The sequence below is a fragment of the Oryzias latipes genome, chromosome 24 (genome assembly GCF_053564925.1).
Source record: "Oryzias latipes strain Hd-rR chromosome 24, Olatipes_Hd-rR_3.1".
Classification (NCBI taxonomy): domain Eukaryota; kingdom Metazoa; phylum Chordata; class Actinopteri; order Beloniformes; family Adrianichthyidae; genus Oryzias; species Oryzias latipes.
Genome location: NC_136260.1, coordinates 5,221,531 through 5,242,567, shown reverse-complemented (window position 1 = coordinate 5,242,567; position 21,037 = coordinate 5,221,531). Strand labels below are relative to the sequence as shown.

General features: G+C 41.5%; 1 protein-coding gene across 5 annotated transcripts in view; it reads right to left on the bottom strand.

Annotated features, from left to right (window-relative positions):
• The window catches only part of LOC101159404 (ryanodine receptor 3), a 145,254-nt gene that overhangs the window by 27,547 nt on the left and 96,670 nt on the right, over positions 1–21,037 (bottom strand). For all 5 annotated transcript variants that reach the window (XM_020714741.3, XM_020714743.3, XM_020714742.3 and 2 more), the window contains 25 exons: positions 20,772–20,907; positions 18,632–18,815; positions 16,976–17,078; positions 15,120–15,240; positions 14,885–15,054; positions 10,255–10,475; positions 10,022–10,112; positions 8,667–8,807; positions 7,619–7,782; positions 7,469–7,547; positions 7,310–7,399; positions 7,099–7,242; positions 6,400–6,462; positions 6,236–6,311; positions 6,034–6,157; positions 5,755–5,870; positions 5,615–5,682; positions 2,732–2,853; positions 2,568–2,617; positions 2,439–2,499; positions 2,118–2,356; positions 1,960–2,041; positions 1,153–1,283; positions 958–1,076; positions 3–201 (listed from right to left, as the gene is read on the bottom strand). In XM_020714741.3, the coding sequence (XP_020570400.2) occupies positions 3–201; positions 958–1,076; positions 1,153–1,283; positions 1,960–2,041; positions 2,118–2,356; positions 2,439–2,499; positions 2,568–2,617; positions 2,732–2,853; positions 5,615–5,682; positions 5,755–5,870; positions 6,034–6,157; positions 6,236–6,311; positions 6,400–6,462; positions 7,099–7,242; positions 7,310–7,399; positions 7,469–7,547; positions 7,619–7,782; positions 8,667–8,807; positions 10,022–10,112; positions 10,255–10,475; positions 14,885–15,054; positions 15,120–15,240; positions 16,976–17,078; positions 18,632–18,815; positions 20,772–20,907 (3,094 nt within the window). The remainder of the gene's footprint in view (positions 1–2; positions 202–957; positions 1,077–1,152; positions 1,284–1,959; positions 2,042–2,117; positions 2,357–2,438; positions 2,500–2,567; positions 2,618–2,731; positions 2,854–5,614; positions 5,683–5,754; positions 5,871–6,033; positions 6,158–6,235; positions 6,312–6,399; positions 6,463–7,098; positions 7,243–7,309; positions 7,400–7,468; positions 7,548–7,618; positions 7,783–8,666; positions 8,808–10,021; positions 10,113–10,254; positions 10,476–14,884; positions 15,055–15,119; positions 15,241–16,975; positions 17,079–18,631; positions 18,816–20,771; positions 20,908–21,037) is intronic.

The following is a 21,037-nucleotide window of genomic DNA, read 5'->3' as shown; positions in this document are numbered from 1 at the left end:
ACCCGCAATCCTCTTCATCCAGGGGGCGTCGTCGATACCTAGGTTGTTGTTGAGGATTTTCAGGATGTTTCCCAGAATGATGCTCAGATGTTCAGAGGTCACCATGGTGCAGCAGTCTGTATCTGGGGGGGAGTTCTCTGGACCTTTTTCCCACCAGTACGACAGGTAGTTACAGAGCATGGGGAGGATGACCTCGATGACCTGCAGTAAAAAGTTCAGAACCAGTTGGAGTCACCTTCAGCCAGTTCATTGGTTTCTGCTGCACACCGCAGCAAAAATGACAACAAAGTAATATTTGAACTCAAAACTACGGCTTTTAAATGGCTGGTAGTCCATAGCAACCACCCAATTTTTTTCCATGTCTGAGGCGGATGAAGCTAGACATTTCCATGTCAAAATAAATACTCTCATTTTCCATAGCAACTGGTGGTAAATTAACATAAACTTTCCAGATTTGTTAGCTTTCTCCAGCTGTTTTTCAACTGAGCTTCAATTATGAATATGACTTTTTGAAGTACATGAAAATCATCTTAAAGGAGGCTCTAAGGGCAGGGATGCTCAGTTTGGTTTAGTTTAGTTAAGCAATCAGCTATTGTATTTTATAACAGATTTTATGTTTTGTACAATTGGGAAGCCTGTTGAAACAACTGCATTGGGCTATATGAATAAAACTAGGGCTATATGAAAAACTAAAACGTCAAATCTGGACTCACATCCACATATTAGGATTACCACTGAACAGACGTGGACTATGGGGTCATCCCTGCAGATCTGAATTATGTGTGGTTGCCATGGCGACAGAACACAAGAAGAATAACTAAAGCACTGGATGTGATGAGAAAGTGAGACGATCATTTGGGATGGAATCAGGAAACATCCTTTCAAATTTCACAGAACTTTCCCAGTGATAAAGGGAAGCCTGGGTGTGAGGTGGCAGTGACTCAACCCCTCCCACACCTGCGGCATGTCGCTGTAGCGCGCTCCGGAGTCGGAGATGTCGTTGACGTCCTTAAGCAGTTTGTCCAGGCGAGGCATGTCCAGACACATCTCCTCCACCGTGTCGGGCATGCTCAGGACTGGAACAGAAACACATCCGTCAGCAACAACCGAGGCTCCAGCTCTGCTAAGGTGACAGGTGGGCCGAACACTCACTGGCTCTTTCTCGGGGGGTCTTGGTGTTGAAAACCGAAAGTGGGTTGTGGGCGTTGAGATGGGGCTCCAGGAAAGCAACCGGCATGGCGGCCACCAGAGTGGCCAGACTCTCACCGAGTGCTGGCAGTAGCCTGCAGACGGAAAACTGTTGGACTCTGACACAATTTCATGTGAAGTAAAAGGAGGTGCAGATATAGAATCTAAGAAGTCTTTTCATTCATAAATGTTCAGCCAGGAGCTTTGAAAAGCAGACAACAGGTTTCTTAACCAAAAAAAGAAAACGGGTTCCCGCTCGGCATTCACACGTAAGGAAATATAAAACATTCATTGCAGCGTTTCAGCAGGCAGACAGTGTCACGACGCCGGACGCCATCTTTAATAGTCAGTAGCCTAATAAAAGGGTCGCACAGCAACAACGCAAAAAAACTTGGTGGCCAAATCAATGAAAGACACGTCATTTCAGATAAAATAATGACCTTTTCTTTTAGACTTCTCTATTTTTCTTGTATTCAGATCTCTGAATACTTTAAAAACCTAGCTATGGTTGATATTTAGCAACCATATTAAAGTCTCCAACAATGATTAAGTTTCCCAACCAGAACTGAACCTTTAAACTGTTATATTAACTTTAACTATGTTTATTATTGTTGCTTATTAATATTTTTTAATGCAGTCCAGTATGGAGTAGTTAATGCTTTACATTTAAGGCCACAGACAGTTTTTCTATAGATATTCTGCACCAGACTCCTCCTCCTTCCTTCCTGTTGCCTCAAAGTCGTGCTTGTGAAGGAGTCTTTGACCTCTGACCTCTCCACAAAGATGTTCTTTCCGATTCCCAGAGAGTAGAAGCACATCAGGATTCTGTAGCACGACAGCTGGACGTCGTTCACTGAAACACAGGCGAACATTCAGAAACTCACACCCGCTGTCTGTGAGGAGCCAGAGACTCCTGGAGAGGAACTCACGGAGCAGATCTGCAGCAAACTCGTGCGTCCGGATGTGCTCGAAGAGCGCAGTGAGAATGGGCAGCAGCGCCACGGTCACATAGTTGATGCTCTGGCTGACACTCTTCATCTGCGCACGTGACTGCATGAACTTCCCCAGCTTCAGCATCTCCACCAGCTTTTCCAGGTCCTCTGAAGCGTTCTCAAAGAATGCCTTGAAACTGGCTTTGACCAGCTCAGAGCCAGACTTCATCACCGTCCTACAGGAAGGAGGAGGAGGAGGAAATGCTTGGAAAGCGGGCGCTGACGGGTCATGATGTCCAGTTGATGGGTATAGCTCACCTGGTGTCCAGCGAGTTTGTGAGAATGTGCAAACAGCTGACCATCATGGCAGAGTCACTCCCTGTCACAGAGACGTTACTGCAGATACTGCAGGATTTCAGAGAGCACGCAGGAGCACGGTCGGCTTACCAAAGAGAGAAATCCTGTGCCTGACCAGAGCAGCTAGCTTACAGAACAGGCTGGAGGAAGAAGAAGATAGCAGAGCTGAAGGAGAACTTACAGTTCAGGAAGAGTAGATAAAAAAAAATACAAAGAAAGGAAAGTGTGCCACTACACAGGTGTGTGCAGGTCACCTGGTCACCATCTCTTTCTCCTTGTTGGAGGCGCAGCCGCAGCTGCTCAGGTTCTTGCTAGGTGTGGACAGGAAGTAAAGGCAATGGTTCTTGAAGGTTTGGTCAATCAGGGGGAGCAGCACCTAAGGAGGAGGAGGAGAAGGAGGCGTGGGTTGATGAGTGACCACAGGTCTGTGTGATACTCCCTGGACTGAGAACAATGAGAAGAGTTTTCCTTTAACACTAAAATTCAGTTACATAGCCGTTTCATATAAACCTAATGCTTGTGGCAAGAACCTGTGACCTCTGTATCATCTAGACATTTTTTCAAACTTGCAATGGGCTGACTGCAAGGTCGTTTTCTCTAACCTATGCTGTGGTGTGCGGGGGGGGGGGGGGGGGGGGGTGCAAAAAAAGTCTGCAAAAACAGACTTCTCCAGGCTGGAGAAGCTGATCAGGTGGGCTGGCTCTGTGGTTAGCACAAGGCTGGACCCTCTGGCTACTGTAGCAGAGAGAAGGACACTAAAAAAACTAACAGGTAACCTGGACAATGCCACCCACCCTCTGCACACCACCATCAGCAGCCAGAGAAGCACCTTCAGCAAGAGGCTGCTCCTGCCAAGGTGCAGGACTAATAGACTAAGGAACTCATTTGTCCCCCGGGCCATCAAACTCTTTAACCACCACTTAGGAGGGGGGAGGAGGACAGAAGGGAAAGGGCCTGAATGACTTTTTTTTTGTATATGATGTTTTGCAGATATTTAAACTGTTACTTACTGTTTTTACTGTTCTAATTTTTCTGGTTACTGTACTGCTCTTTCCTATACGTATGGCAACCAGTGCTGTATGCGATGGAGATGTCAATTTCCATGCGGGAACCTCCCAAAGGGATAAATAAAGTTGTCTATCTATCTATCTATCTATCTATCTATCTATCTATCTATCTATCTATCTATCTATCTATCTATCTATCTATCTATCTATCTATCTATCTATCTATCTATCTATCTATCTATCTATCTATCTATCTATCTATCTATCTATCTATCTATCTATCTATCTATCTATCTATCTATCTATCTATCTATCTATCTTTTACAAAAATGAGTGGAAAACCAAGGGAGGCTGTTTTAAAGCAGACAAATACAACTATCAATTAATGAGCATGTTTTTTCAGTGGTAGATCGCTGCTCTTGATCTCGGCTTGAGCGACACATCTGTGCAGCTGCAGTTTGAGGGACACATCTGTGCAGCTACAGTTAGAGCGACAAATCTGTGCAGCTGCAGTTTGAGGGACACATCTGTGCAGCTGCAGTTAGAGCGACACATCTATGCAGCTACAGTTAGAGCGACACATCTGTGCAGCTGCAGTTTGAGCGACACATCTTTGCAGCTACAGTTAGAGCGACACATCTGTGCAGCTGCAGTTAGAGCGACACATCTATGCAGCTACAGTTAGAGCGACACATCTGTGCAGCTACAGTTAGAGCGACACATCTGTGCAGCTACAGTTAGAGCGACACATCTGTGCAGCTACAGTTAGAGCGACACATCTGTGCAGCTACAGTTAGAGCGACACATCTGTGCAGCTGCAGTTAGAGCGACACATCTGTGCAGCTGCAGTTAGAGCGACACATCTGTGCAGCTACAGTTAGAGCGACACATCTGTGCAGCTGCAGTTAGAGCGACACATCTGTGCAGCTACAGTTAGAGCGACACATCTATGCAGCTACAGTTAGAGCGACACATCTGTGCAGCTACAGTTAGAGCGACACATCTGTGCAGCTGCAGTTAGAGCGACACATCTGTGCAGCTGCAGTTAGAGCGACACATCTGTGCAGCTACAGTTAGAGCGACACATCTGTGCAGCTGCAGTTAGAGCGACACATCTGTGCAGCTGCAGTTAGAGCAACACATCTGTGCAGCTGCAGTTAGAGCGACACATCTATGCAGCTGCAGTTAGAGCGACACATCTGTGCAGCTGCAGTTAGAGCGACACATCTGTGCAGCTGCAGTTAGAGCGACACATCTGTGCAGCTACAGTTAGAGCGACACATCTGTGCAGCTGCAGTTAGAGCGACACATCTTTGCAGCTACAGTTAGAGCGACACATCTGTGCAGCTGCAGTTAGAGCGACACATCTATGCAGCTACAGTTAGAGCGACACATCTGTGCAGCTACAGTTAGAGCGACACATCTGTGCAGCTACAGTTAGAGCGACACATCTGTGCAGCTACAGTTAGAGCGACACATCTGTGCAGCTACAGTTAGAGCGACACATCTGTGCAGCTGCAGTTAGAGCGACACATCAATGCAGCTACAGTTAGAGCGACACATCTGTGCAGCTACAGTTAGAGCGACACATCTGTGCAGCTACAGTTAGAGCGACACATCTGTGCAGCTGCAGTTAGAGCGACACATCTGTGCAGCTGCAGTTAGAGCGACACATCAATGCAGCTACAGTTAGAGCGACACATCTGTGCAGCTGCAGTTAGAGCGACACATCTGTGCAGCTACAGTTAGAGCGACACATCTGTGCAGCTACAGTTAGAGCGACACATCTGTGCAGCAACAGTTAGAGCGACACATCTGTGCAGCTACAGTTAGAGCGACACATCTGTGCAGCTGCAGTTAGAGCGACACATCAATGCAGCTACAGTTAGAGCGACACATCTTTGCAGCTGCAGTTAGAGCGACACATCTGTGCAGCTGCAGTTTGAGCGACACATCTGTGCAGATGTGTCTGTGGTCTGAATGACTCGTCTGCGGTCTGGAGATGTTGAAGAAATGCAGATGTTGTTTTGTTTTTGTTTTTTTCCATTTTAACCAAATGATCTCTTTTCTGTTCAGATAAAAGTTCAACCAGTACAGAAGCTGATGGAGAGACTCGTGGCTCTGACCAACCTTAGCGAAGAACTTGATTTCCTGGTCATGAGGGGACTTGTCTGTCTTTCCGCTGGTGGCCATGGCCTCTGCAGTAAAGGTCAACTAGCAAGTCAGCATCAGACCCAATGATGCTGCTTAGCAGAGAGACTCAGACTCACCCAGATGAGCGATGAACTCCTGAGCAGAGTCCACGTATTTCAGGAGTCTCTTGAGGAACTTGAAGGAAAAACGCTTTTCCATGGAAGACGAGTCGAGCTCTAGGTCCTTTAACCCTCTTCAGCAAACAAAAGCCAGATCATATGCATAACTGATCCTTCAGACCAACTGATGATCCATCGACAGTCTGAATGATGATAATCATTACTGATCGTTCAGACTGTGGATGGATCATCAGATCTTTTCTGTGTTTGCAGAAGCTGAAGGTCACAGAGGCTCACCTTGTGATGGCATAGCCACTTATCTGCAGGAACTTGAAGAGCTCCTGTGCCTTCTCTCTGTCTCTGTACTTCTCTTTAGCCGTCAGAGTGTCATATGGCACGAGCAGCGGGTGAGCAACCCCCCCTGCTCAGTTAGAAACAATCATTTTGAGGTCTTTTACATAAAGGTTACCTGAATTTGAACCAGTTTCTGCTACAGCACCTTTGCTCTGCAGCTCTGTTTTCTTCTTCTTGGCCCAGATGTTGTGATAATTCTCTGCAACCACCTCCACCATGCCCTGCAGGAGCAGAGACTCCTCGGGAGTTTTTATTGTTTTCTTTTGTCGTTCTCTGTCATGTGCCTTTGATCAGACGAGGGAAACTAACCTGCAACTCTCGAGACAAAGTGATGTTATGGAGGTCCATGGGGGCGGGACTAAATCCGTCACCCTGCAGATTCAGAACACATAAAGAATTATAGAAACAAAAGAGGATAAAAGGGAAGACTCAAAACAGCAAATAAAGCACACATGTTCAATTAAAAACATAAAGACGCTATTTTCAAATATGCTCCAGTGGAAGACGTTTGTCCAGGTGGAAGACGTCTATCCAGATGAAAGACGTCTATCAATATGGAAGACGTCCGCCCAGAAGAAAGAAGGCCGTCTTGATGGAAGACGTCTGTCCAGATGGAAGACGTTCATTTCAATGAAAGACGTCTAAAATGACGGAAGACGTCTGTCCAGGTGGAAGATGTCTGCCCAGAAGAAGGACGTCTGTCTCGATGGAAGATGACTGTCATGATAGAAGACGTTTGTGCTCCAGTGGAGGACGTCTGTCTAGGTGGAATACGTTTGTTTAAATGAAAGACGTCTCTAATGATGGAAGGCGTCTGTCCAGGTGGAAGACGTTTGTTTAAATAGAAGATGTCTGTAATGATGGAAGACGTCTGTTCTTTCCTAAAACATTCAGGTGAAGAACCCTCTGACTCTTGTGAGGACAGAGAACTAATTGATCCTGGGGTAACACTCCACCGCTCCACCTCTGTCCCACAGCTGTGATGAAAGCAAACATTTTCAAATGGACCTGGGACTCTGACTGGCGTCTCTGCTTTTCACTCTCTCGTTGCTGGAACATGGCTTCTCCCTCCTTGGTCCTCTCGATGTTCCAGCCCATAGCCAGCATGCTCTTCAGCGCCTCCCTCACAGGCCAGCGGTACGTCTCTCTTTCCTGCAGATCCAAGCATAACCGTCACTCTGGAGACTCTTTTTAAAGTGTGGCTTTCAGCAGCTGTTACCTTCTCACTCAGAGCTTTGAAAGGCTTCAGCAGTGGATGGGCTTTGGCCTGCTCGTCCAGACTGTCTCCATGTTTCCAGCCTGCAGACATCTGCAACAAAAGCCTCATCATTATGAACGCTCAGCCTTTCATCCTGACATGAGAACGACCAGGGCATACTTTCTCTGAGCTCCACTTATCATGGCAGTGCTCTGCGTACTTGTTGGCAGCGTACTCCAGTTTTTCAGGAAGGGAGATGCTGAAACAAGAAACAGCTTTATCAGCCACAGGATGCGGGGGGGGGGCTTTGACTCTGTAGAAATGACTGACTTGGCCGTGCTGACGGGTTTGGGGTCGAAATGGCCCTGCGCATCCACCGATCCTTGTTTCTCCAGACTCGCCGCTAAGCTGGTGTCCACAAAGTCTGGCGGCAGTGCTCCGGCGATGGCACACAGGCAGGATTTGGCCATTTTGAAGAGTTCAGCGTCGTACTTCTACACATTCAGAGGACAGACAGACAGAAGGGGTCACACTGCAGACTCCAGTTCAGATGAAGGAGTACGAAGAACCAAACATTAAAACTGCAGTCTGACGGCTGAATGATTCATGCTGCTCACGGAGAACTCACTTCACCGCCTCTGACAAACGCCTCTCTGGAGGCTCCGATGTTCATGAAAGCAAACATCCTTTTCGGAAAGTCCAACAACAAGCTTAACTTATTTTAAAAGAATCACAAAGGAAAACGGCAACTTTCATGGCAAAAAAAAGTTTTAGAGAAAAACAGAGACAAACAAAAACTGTTTAAATGAGGCTTGAGACTGGGTTTTATTGCTGCCAAAAGGTTTTCAGTTACAATAAAAAAATAGTTTAGTATTTGAATTATGCATCTTTTCCTAATAAATAATTTAGAAATGATCTAATGGCACAAAAGTAAAATGTTCATATGTTTTTGCAAAAGGAAACAAAAAAAAGATTTAGAAAATTATTTTAAGTCTTTTGGTAAAGAGTCAGTATTATGAGCAGAATTTAGTCCCAGAAACACAACAAAATCTGTTTACATACATAAAAACAGGTTATTGTAGGCCGGTCTAGATCTAATCCATCATAATTTAACATCTGCATAACCATCTGAGTTAATTGGACCTCTTGCCTGTTCAGCTGCTTCCTTTAGGGGGCGCCATTTCTGATTCCAAGTTTCCTCTGAAGTTCCATCTCAAACACATCATCAGTTTTATTTTTCCACCTTATTGTTTGTCTCATTCTTTTATTCTTTAAAGTACCTTGTACCCAATCACAGTGGTGGAAAATTGGGAGCATTTTTTTGCAACATGGTCCTATAGGGGGCAGCAGTGAGACCAGAACATGTTTGCGAGCGTACCTTCTGAGACAGCGAGTCAAAGATTCCCCAGAAGAGTTTCTTGGTGAGCAACAGCTCCTCTTCAGAAGCGATGCCGAAGCTGCCCATACCTGACGGCAGACAGTAGTACTTCCAGTTCTGCTCGTAGTGGTTGGTCAACAGCTGCAGATCATGGAAAGATCAGCGTTAAAAGTGAGAGACAGTGTCTTGACCTTCAAGGTGGACCTAACATGAACTCTTTATCCAAAAGACATTATAAGAAACGGAAGAAGCAGCACAGAATGCGGCCAAACCTCTAAAAACTCGCCTTACAATCAGTGCACTGATGTCACTGTTGGTGGAAAAGTCTTCAAACCAAGCCAAAGTGAAACAAGTCATTCCTAAAGAACATCAAGAGCTGCCCTTCTCAGAGGAACAACAACAACTTCACAATGAACAATGCAGAACCAACAGAACAAAGTTCAAACTTCCTCCTCTGATTTGATTGTTTGACCTTGGGATCAGAAGTCCATTGTTTCACCACTGAACCAGAAAACTGTTTTGAATGTCTAAAATCGACAGGAATTTCCTAAAAATCAGTTCAGGAGACGATCTTTGTCTGGGCAAGAATTTTATCTAAAATCCTCCAACTTTACTGCTAATAACCAGACTTTATGACTGCACTAAACAGAACACAACTATCAAACCTCTAACAAGAAGAAAAGTCTTTTATTGAACTTTATGGTGAAGATATGACAGGCCTACAAGTCCAAAAGGTTCATCTCGAGCTGTTTAACCCTTGTGCTATCTTAGATGACCCCCCCTTACATTGACGTGTTCTCCCTACCATGACAAAGGTGGATAAAGGTGGAAAGATTTCATGTAATCCATGGACACCAGTGAAGATCACAAATCATTGAAGAAAAAAGGTTCAGAGCACTGTCTAGTGGGTCTAGATGACCCAACTCCCAACGTTAAAGTGCCTAGGATAACACAAGGGTTACAGAGAGACACAGTCAGAGCTCCATGGAACAAGTTGGAACAGCCTAACAGTCTGACATTCCTAAAACTGGAGCCAGGTGGATGATGGGTCTGGATTCTCTGTGTTTGTGGGAATTAGCCTGTCTGTCATCTGAGCCAACTGAGGAGTCCGGTGGAGGAAGGATCATGGTAGGGGATTGTTTGTCAGGGTATAGATGCAAAATGCTTGACTTAAACCTTTTGAACAGTTTTTAGACTCTGTTCTGACCTCAAAATGAAACGCCTCTTAGTTCTATTAAATCTTTTAAACAGTTTTCTTTTAAATAAACTGTCTAAAATAGATCCCTGAGGTACTCCACTGAGGACTCCATCGATGCAGCTGGGGAACATGGTGAAAATATGTTTCATAATCTCACCCGCAGAGGTATCTTGCAGTATTCTGACAGCATGGGAACGTCGAACACCAGCCGCCTGAGCAGCTGCTGCATCATAGAGGGTCGCAGATGTCTGAGAAAATAAATCAGACGTCACATTTTCTTCTCCATGCAGAGCCAGACGATAGCTCCTCTATCCAAACTAAAATACATGTCTCCATATTTTTAGTCATCAAAAGGACTCGTCTGCAGCTGTGAACTCAGAGAGAACATACTTGCAGATGGTGAGCAGACAGTCCTCGATGGCGTCCCTCTGGGCTTTGGTGAGCGAACGGCCTTTCGACAGCCGGTAGATGGTCTCCAGCGTGGAGTCCACCAGCTGAGCGTAATGCTCAGTGTTGGCAAACAGGGCGGCACAGCGCGTCAGCAAAGGTAGCAGTGCCGAGCCGATGTACCTGTTCATGGCCAGAGCCGTCTCTGTGGTGCTCAGCACCTCCTGAGGGTCAGAGGGTCCAACAGACATAAATGGTAAATGGTGTGTACTTATATAGCGCTTTTCTACCTACAAGGCCCAAAGCGCTTTACAGTCACATACCCATTCACACAGTCACACACACATTCACACACACATTCACACACTGGTGCATTCTTTCATTATCAGCATGTAGTTTAGCATTTTCAGCATTTTTGATTTTGATTTTCTTGATTTTATTGATTTATTTCAAGCATTGTAGTCAAAGCAATAAAGAATTTACACATATTTATCAAACTCATTACAGAAATGATGAAATGCATAGATTAAAAAGACAGAAAACAAAACAAAAAAGTCACTTAAATCATATATGCTTAATTAAATACAGTGATCATTAACTGAGATATAAGTAGAGTTTGATTTATTGCTTGAAAAGGAGTGGGAAGAAGCAAGCTTATATAATCCCTACTGAGTTCATTCATTTGATAGTTTAACAGTGTTTTTAAATCCGGTTCTGATCAGATAGATTCTCTTCAAGTAACAAAACCCAGTGCCTAGAAATGATTGATGATCTTCAGAAAACATTCATTCATGGTTTCAGTAAACAGTAACAATACCGATATGTAATAATAATTGATTATCATTAGAACACACATGGATTTCTGTAACACTTTTGATTAAGACATTATTTATTTCAATTGAGAGCTCTTTATTTGCATTGAAGTTTCCAAAAAACATCACTTGGGTTTTATCTAGGTTCAAAGATAATTTTATTTTATTTAACTCTGTGTTTACCACATTGATAAGTTCCCTATGATTGTCTGTAGAATAGAATATGTTTGTGTCATCAGCAAATAATATGAGTTTCATAAGCTTTGAAACATTGAATATGTCATTTATGTAAATATTGAATAGCAGTGGGCCTAGAATTGATCCTTGTGGAACACCACAACTTATCTCTTTGGTTTCTGATGTATATTCATCAATCTTGACAAATTGTTTTCTTCCCGTTAAATAGCTTTTGACCCAAGTTAGTGCTAGTCCTCTTATCCCATACACTTCCAGTTTGTCAAGTAGGATGTCATGATTGAGAGTATCAAATGCTTTTTTTAAGTCAATGAAAATTCCAGCTGCATATTTCTTTTTGTCCAGAGCATTTGTGATTTCCTCCACAGCCTCAATGATAGCCAGTGAGGTTGATCTATTTTCTCTAAAACCATATTGGTTTTCTTTTATAATGTTATGTTTTTCAATATATAAAGCTAATTTATCATTGAATATTTTCTAAAATTTTTGAGAATTGTGGAAGAAGAGAAACAGGTCTATAGTTTGTAAATTGGTGTTTGTCTCCACTCTTATAGATAGGAATCACTTTGGCTATTTTCATTTGGTTTGGGAATCTCCCAGTTCGTAAGGATAAGTTACATATGTATGTCAGAGGCTTAGATAAACTATAAATGACTTTTTTCACCACCTTCATATCTATATTGTGAGGTATTGGAGCCAGGGTGAGAATGGGTTTTGTTTCAGCTTTTATTTTGTTACTTCCCGTATCTCACATGTCCTCTCATTTCAGTTGTCTTGACCTTCCCTCAGTGTGTTCACCTGCCCTCCCTGATGTGCGCACCTGTTTGTAATTGTTTAATCTATCCTCATGCTTATAGTCTGCGTCTCCCCTGCAATTGTTGCCAGATTGTTTTGTGCTGTTCACAGAGTTACATGAATCTTTTGGCTTAAGAGCAAATTGACGATTAAATTCGAGTTCTCATTGGAAGATCCTGCGTCCTGCAATTTTGTGTCTACCTCATATCTTGACATATATCCTCACAATCTTTTGAGTTTTACTCTTGAAATTATTCACAATTGATATCAGCTCATTTTCGTTCACATCAGAGAGAAAGATTGAGTGTGGGATCCTTTCGATGGGTGAATTATTGTCTTTGCTAGTTTTGCATTTTGGGATTTCCGCTGCCAACTCTGGACCCACGTTTACAAAATAGTTATTGAGACCGTTTGCTGCTACATTGATGTCATAGCTTTGACCCTTGTCATCTGTAAAGTAATCTGGATAAGTTCGCTTTTTTGTCCCATTTTTAATGATGTTATTTAATATTTCCCAAACTCGCTTTACGTTGTATTTATTTTCATTCGGTAGATTATTGAAGTACACTTTTTTACTGTAACGTGTTATTTCATTCATTTATATTATTATGTTTTACGAATTTTTTATAGAGGTTATTTTTCTTTTTACAAGCATTTTGTAGACCGCTGGTTAACCAAGGGCATTTGGCAAATTTGTTCTTGAATTTATAAATTGGACAGTTCTTATTGTAAAGTGAGCTAAATATTTCTAAAAAACATTTATAAGCAATATCGACATCTTTCTCTCTGTACACAGAGTTCCAGTTTTGTCTGGATAAGTCATTATTCAGAGCATTCATGTTTTTTTCATTTCTTAACCTTTTGTAGACTGGTTCTTTTATCATTTTCTTTGTCTTCACCTTGATGTCAAATAGTGCAAAAACTGGTAAATGATCAGTTATGTCACATATCATTAGTCCACTCATATGAGTGTATTCTATATTATTTGTAAAAATATTATCAATAAGAGTAGCACTTTGAGGAGTGATCCTGCTGGGTCTTGTTAATGGTTGGATATAAACTCATTCCATACATTCTGCTGATAAAGTCGTCGGCTGCTTTATGTTTGCTGGGGTTTATCAGATCGATATTGAAGTCTCCACAGATGTATAATATTTTGTTATTTAGAGAGGTAAACATCTTTTCCATCCAGTCACTGAACATTTCTAAGCTTGACCCTGGTGACCTATAAACACAGCTTATAATGACATTTTTCCCTGAATTCTTACATATTTCAATTGTTAGACATTCCAGTATTCCATCCACTGCGACAGACAATTTATCAATTACCGTAAACTTCATATTTTTTTCCACATATATTGCGACTCCTCCACCTTTTTTGTTTACTCTGTTCACATAGTTAAGTTCATAGTTTTCCAATTCAAAGTCAGCGTCTTTGTCGCGGCTGAACCAAGTCTCAGATATGGTTATGATATCATGTTCTGTAAATAGTCCTTGATGTCTTCAAAGATGGTATACATGCTTCTGCTGTTAAAGTGAATGATTGACAGTTTTTCTACTGGGTTAACAGAGTTTTTAAAGTCATCTATGCTGTAGTATTTGCAGTCCATATTAACAGTGGAAAAGAATTGATCAGGGTCGATGTCTTGAAGGTTGTTGTCATTATCACTGAATATTTTAAGGTCGGTTTGCTCACCATTCAGATCTCTCTGAGAGTTTTGGTTGCGGGTGATTGTTGTAGAAAAAGTGTTGTTTTTTTAGAAGCCATGGATAGTAGAGTTTGTCTCCTCATCTCGTAAGACCAGCATCTTCACGTATCTCTTGTTTAGACTGTAGTGGGTAAATATTTTTCCAAATCTTGCAGGCTCCTGACAAGAACAACCTTGGACTGCTCAGGGGAGCCACAGAGTTTGGCATAAATTTTACAGTCTTTTACCCAGGTTCCCTGAATTTTCCCCTGCTTTTTCAAGTAACGTGCTCTTCTGGCGATGGCGGCATTCCTTTTCGTGAGGTTGTCATTCATTAAAACGTTGGTTCCCCTCAGATTTAAAAAAAATACATTTTTTTCTACAGCTAATTTTACTAATAACACAAATAAACATGTAGGATGTGAAATTCACATCATTTATCTCTGTTCAGGTTTTCTTCAGTTACTTTTTTCTTTCCAAATTCACTTTAACAAGATATCATTTTATTGTAGCAGAAGAATCGACTTAAGCTTTTCTTGAATTTACCATAGTTTTATGGCATTATAAGGATTTTTAAAAATCTTTTCTGCTGGGTTACATTTTTTTGCATGGAATTGACCCCCTTATCTAATAATTTTAATAATGATTTTCATAATAATTTTCATAATAGTTTTTAATAATTTATTATGAATGTCATTTTTGATTTCCTTTTTTGATGTTATATTATATAGATTATTTCTGAATGTCGTTTTTGCTGCCACAGATAAATGAAAATTCCCCATTGTGGGATTAATAAAGTCATCTATCTATCTATCTATCTATCTATCTATCTATCTATCTATCTATCTATCTATCTATCTATCTATCTATCTATCTATCTATCTATCTATCTATCTATCTATCTATCTATCTATCTATCTATCTATCTATCTATCTTAGATTTATGTAAGTTTTTTTGAAAGAAAACATCATCAGCATAGAAAGACAACATACTGTAAGGAGATGGAGTTTCTCATGACCTTTTTTCTTAATAAGACCGTCATTTACATATTCATAGTGTGCTCATTTTACTTTCTATGCATCGACAATGGACTATCAGACTGACTTTAAATGAACCAGAGATCAGGAAAGATCCAGACTCACAGTGTCCAGAGACGCAGAGGCTTTCAGGTCAGGGAGGAAGCCGACCTCCAGCAGCTGGAGCAGGAAGCTCTGGTCCTCGATGCCATACACTCTGTCTAGGAAAAGCACCATAGGGGCCTTGTGGTCCGGACAGAAAGAAGCAGACATGTCCGGTTCTGTCACGGTGCCATCTGTGGGTCAAATACAGTTTTAGGAGAATGTTTTCAAAGGTCATCTATGCTCTGCGTCTGCATACCTTTATGAACCACCGGCATGTTGAGGGGGATGCTGATGATGCCGACCAAGTCAGAGGTGGGAACCAGAGAGCGCAGTATGGCCCGGATACGCAGCGCCTCCCCTTTACCGGCGTTGATGAGCTGCAGCAGAGGTTAGAAAAACCACAAGAAGTTTAAAGACTCTCCAGCGACTTTCAGGCTAAAGGTTTATGTCAGAAAGGGACAGAAACTCACTTAACTGCATCTAAACAAACCGCAAAACCTCAGAAACAAAGAGACAGAAGTAAGGTGTTTAAAGAAATCTTAATCGCAAAAGAAACTATTTACATCAACCGTAAAGCATGGTAGGGGAGAGATGAGAATGTGGGCTTTTTCAACAGCCACAGCAGCTGCAAACCTCTAAAATGGATGGGATATTACGCCTTTTTCCTTGATCTGTTGTGGAACAGAATAATCAGCTGCTGTGATCTGCAAAAGAACCTTGGAGAACCAAAGACAGAAAAATAAAGAAATCTCTCTACAGACGCGTGACCTGGGGATGAGGCTATTTGTAGGAGAAATCTGGACTGTCCAACCAGCAACTGGATTGTGGAGAGTGAGGGCCTTCTAGAGCTTAGGAGTCTACTGTCAATCAAAACAAAGCCGTTGAATGGTAACAAATTTAATGCTTATGTGACTGGATGATAAAATTGATCAATCATAACAGATCAGGTAGGCATGAAACTGAGATCAGACTCTTTAAACCAGAGGGTGTATTGACTTTCTGTCTCCATGTTGTCAAAAACAGCCTCTAAAAGCTGCGCTAGTTAAAGAAGCTGTAGATCACAGAAAGGAGAGCAGTGATGTGCTGCTTTCAGCCAGCAAAGCACGGATCTGCACTAGAAGTAAGATCTTAAGAACGAGCCCGAGTCAGAAATGGCACCAAATGACAATCATTACGTTCGGGTCGGTTCGGGCCGGTTCGGGCCGGGCTTCTCTCTCGCGGAACTCTATGCCACAACAGCGAGCTTGACTACGCGCGCGGCTGCAGCGACCACTCTCTGTTTGAAAGAAAATAACTTTCATGATCATAAAAATATGTAAATTATTTTACCTTTAAGAAATCTGGCGTTTTTTTTCTGCCAAAAATACTATGGGATAAATTGAACTTTCGGGTTTGCTTCGGGCTCGGGCCTGCAAATCAAGTTAATTGGTTGGGTTCGGACCGGGTTCGGCTTTAATGCCCGCGGCCCTGTGTCGGGTCGGGCTGGATTTTTTAGGCCCGATCTTACCTCTAATCTGCACACAAGCAAGAAGAACACTTCTGCTAAAAATCAAGAACCTGACATGCGATCCTATGTTTAACAGAAATCTGATGTGACACACTACCCTAATTTAAAATTGAAAATGTTAAAGGTTGTAGTTTCAGGAGCAGGTTTCAGAAGACACAATTTTCCCTTTCATTTCTATCTTAAACTCACCTGTTTGGATTTTATATGAGTGGATTGGAAAGGTGGATGAAATAACAAAACTCACGTTTGACAATGTGCGTGTCTGCATGTGTGTGTAAGTGTGTTGGTATTTATCACATCGTGGGGACAACGGTCTGGTTACACAGTCATGGGATGGGTACCAGATTCACAGTTAGGGCCAAAACATGTGCACGTTATGTTTGTGCGTGCGGTCATGTGTAAATGTTTGAGTGTGCACCTGCGTCTGTGCATGTGCGTCTGTGTGTTTGCATGTGTGTGCACGCAATTGTGTGTTGAGTGCATTGATCTTTCTGAATCTTCTAAAGCACCATAAACCTTGATGATGATAAACGTGATGATCATGTGTTCTCCATATGTGGATTTTCCGTTTTGATCTCAGTGACGGATTTAGAGAAAAGCCTCACATGCATCTCTGGAGCACAGCGTCCCAGCAGGTCAATGAGGGCAGAGTAGAAGGACATGATGGCGTTTCCCATGTGAATAACTTCTTCTTCCTCTTCAGCAGACCTGAAACATTGTCCATGAAACTCAAAGTCATTGACTGTTTACAGGCAAAACCAAATGAAGACTTTCATTCCTCCAGGTAGATTCCATCATAGTAGGTTTAAAGGTTGTCATCTGGACTTGTTTTTTAAAGTTGAAGACGTTTCACCTCTTATCCAAAAGGCTTTGTCAATAAGAGGTGAAACGTCTTCAACTTTAAAAACCAAGTCCAGATGACAACCTTTAAACCTACTACTGTTTTTGCCCTCAGTGGCTTTTAATGAGCTTTTCATTGAACTGAAGTGAATTTTGAGCTATAAATGTTTTTAATTTTTATTTTAGAATTTAACTTTTTTTTTTTGCTAAGAGGATTTTGTTTTACAGGTTTTGATTTGGTGGTTTTTTTTATTATAAAAAGTGTTAAAGTACTATCTAACACGTGTTTAAAAATATTAGCATGACATCCAGCGTAGTACACCCCGACTCTTAGAGATGCCTACAAAATAAAGAATTGTCACAGTTCAAGGTGTGTTGGATTTTTGACAATTGTCTCCTGTTGTACAGCTGTACAATAGGCTCCACCTTTCACCCGTCTCTATGACAACCCCTAGAGACAAAGCAGAGACGAGGTGAACATTTGCTCTTGTTTCACACTAGATAAATGAGACCATACTGCCAGAACTATTTTAGCATAAAAAGGGAAAAAATGCCATCAGGTAATTTTTTCTAAAACTCTGATCTGGATATTAGAGGTTGGGTTGGGTTGGGTTGGGATGGGTTGTACTGGATTGGATCCGATCCTATCAGATTAGAGTAAATTTGATTGGATAAATTGTCTTTGCACACTTCAAGACAATGAAATGCAGTTAGCATTCAATCAAAAGTACATTTTTGCAGTACAAATTATTTGTTACACAAACAAATCAACATTTTGAAAGTATAGCAGCATCTAACAACATGCAGATATTAAAGTATCTTACAGTATACAGAGGAAGGTAGTTATTAGTAATGCAAATGACTATAGTGTTTTGTTGAAGACAGTATTATATACCTTTAAATATTTTAATGTCTAAACAACACTAGGAGGAGTTAAGAAGTTGTGCAGATGAGCAATAGAGCTTGTACCAAAATTTTATATTTAAAATCACTGCTGTAAGACAGTTGTGAGAAATTTGAGCAAAAATTAAAATTCAATAAAAATATTTTGAATTTCATAACAGTATTTTACAATGGTGCCACCAGGTGGCACTATTTGGATAGGTTTGAAAAACCCCTTCAACATTTTTCCACTTTTTACCTTATATTTTTAAGTATGTAGATGCACTAAAGTAATAAAAATGTTGTTATTAACAAAGTTAACACAATTCTTAAAATTGGGACAGATATTAAACCTGGATAATTTATATTTTAAAGCTACATTTCTGATTTAAGAAGTTTGAAAACGGGACATTTTAAAACAAGTATTATTGTTTTAAATTGTTTTCCTGGATGATGATGTCGTTGAGTCTACAGAAACAAACTGATCAGAAGGATGAAGAACAGCAGCAGCAGCCTGAAGTGGTTGCTTGGACTAATACCCAGTAACGTCTCCAGCGGAGGTCTTGGGCAGGTCCAGAGCAGGATCCTCGGAAATCTTGATGGCTTCCTTCATGGCAGCCAACAAACCCTGCCCCCCCTCCCCCCGGAGGGCGGGCCCAAAACACTCAGGACGTCGGATCAGCAGCTTCACCACCACGTTGGCGTTTTCCTCCACGCTTTCACCTGGAACCAAAGGAAGCCCTTCCGATCAGCCTCTGCAGCGCATCAAACGTCTATCAGCTTCACGGAAAAGATGTTTAAAATCAGCTGGATCCCCTGAAGCAGCTCTCAGCACCTCCCAGAACCTCTGATGCATTTTTCATCCAGGAAAAGCTGAGTCATTTTTCAGTTCCTTGGCAGCCGTCCCTTTTCTACATCATCTCATTTCTGTCAGAGTGTCATACTTCAGCTCGTCCAAACTCTTGTTCTGACAAATAATGGATCCCACAGGAGCCACCAAAGGTCACACAGGAGGAGCTCATCTTTCATTGGCTGAACAGTCATTGTTTTTTAAAGACCATGGCATTGTTCTAGGAACAGATAAATGTGCCATCAGTTTTAATTTTGTCAGGATTCTTCAGAACAACAGCAAAAGGTCATGTAGATCTAGGTCATGTGGTATAATGACTGTCCTACTCGTACAGGGAACACTACCACACTGTATGATCACATGTCTTTGCTCAAATTAAAGTGTTAGCAAAAAAAATATTTCCAGCACAAATTTCAAAGTAAAGTAAAAACAGATGGATTCCCTTTGATTATTGTGTTTAAATGTCTGGGGTTTCATAAACACTGACATAAATGAGCCATAACTGTAAATGTATAACATCATACCTTTACAAAAGACTCCTTAATGACATCCCAAGGAGTTTCTACAAACTTTTATTATCATCAAACGATCGCAAACCTTTCTCCAAACCTTTCCCTGTAGGGCTTTTCCTTCTGTCAATTTGATTTGAAATATTCTATCAAAATGCTCACCTTCTAATGGGCTATTTAATGACGAAACAGAGACTGCAGTTTCATGATTTAAAAAAAAACCTCATTCATACCTTTTTCTAAACGACAAGGAATATTGGCAAATGATGTTTAACGGTATTATACAAGTATTGTGAGCGTGGTAAGTTGAACCATTTGTTGCTACAGAAAAGATGAGAAATTATGCAAATGACACAAAAACTGGTTTACAGTAGAAGACATGACAAAAACTGTACGGTTGATATGAACCTATAACCTTGCAGACTTGCATATCTTAAATCCTGGTTGGTGGTTGTTAAGGCAGAGCCACGTCACAATACATTCTGTTTAGACGATAGAAAATATCGATTGATCGAAAATATCTATTTTCCAGACATCTTTTGTCGCGTTTTCTATGTCTGTACTTTACGAACCATTTACAATACTGCTTTATGTCAAAACATTCCTTCTGTGGAGGAAGAAGGTAGCAGACTTGTTTCAGACCAGTTTATATCTGAATGTCCAGCAAACCCAAACCGAAGGCCTTGGATGTAACATTACTTTTTGTTCAACAGTAGTTGTTCTTCTATTTCACGGAGGTTTTTTTTGTATAGAAGACCCACATGGACCAGACAACAGTAGAGTTTGCAGACTCCCGGGACGAACACAACAAACATATTGTTTCACCTGTGTTAGAACCAGGACTAAGAACCCAGAGTCAATAAAAAAATAGCTGTAATAGCAGCTTTGTATAATGAACAGAAGCGCTCATAAAACGATCTGTCCATGGCCGTCTTCCCATAACTGATCATTAATCGAATGTGCAAACAACATTTCTGTATTTTCATGTATATTTTTCATCAAGATATGAAACTGGTCATATCCTCCAGCCTTACGGGTTTCTGTGTTGTTTAAAGTTGAAACCTTATTTTTATTCCTCCATCAATGTAACACAGAGGCTAAAAGTGTGAGTGTTGCTGCTCCAGCAGTCTTTATAACATACACAATGTATTTATTATGTCTGGACATCTTCAATACAGTTATTTCAGTTTCATCCTGAGCTAAAATTGTTATTCCTGTTGAATCAGTAAATGTTGATCCCTAACTTTTCTCAACAGCTGATCTTTTCTTCACAGAAAAGTTTCAGTCAGGAGATGAGAGGTCAGTGGTGGACAGACTCACCATTACAAAAGACGGCGAACCTCAGGAAGGACAGGTAACGTTCTCCTTCTATGGGGTTCCATCCAATGTCAGGGTAACCTTTAGCAACCAGCATGGCGCAGCTCTGTAGGCCGCATCCCGCCAAGTACATCACCACCTGCACACAAATAAAGCTGCTGCACTGAGAGGGTTTTAACGGAAGGACACAAAGCAGGAATTAATTTTCTTTAATTTTTTGGTTAATCCAACATTAACAAAGCTAAATTTGAACGTATAGCTGACACTAA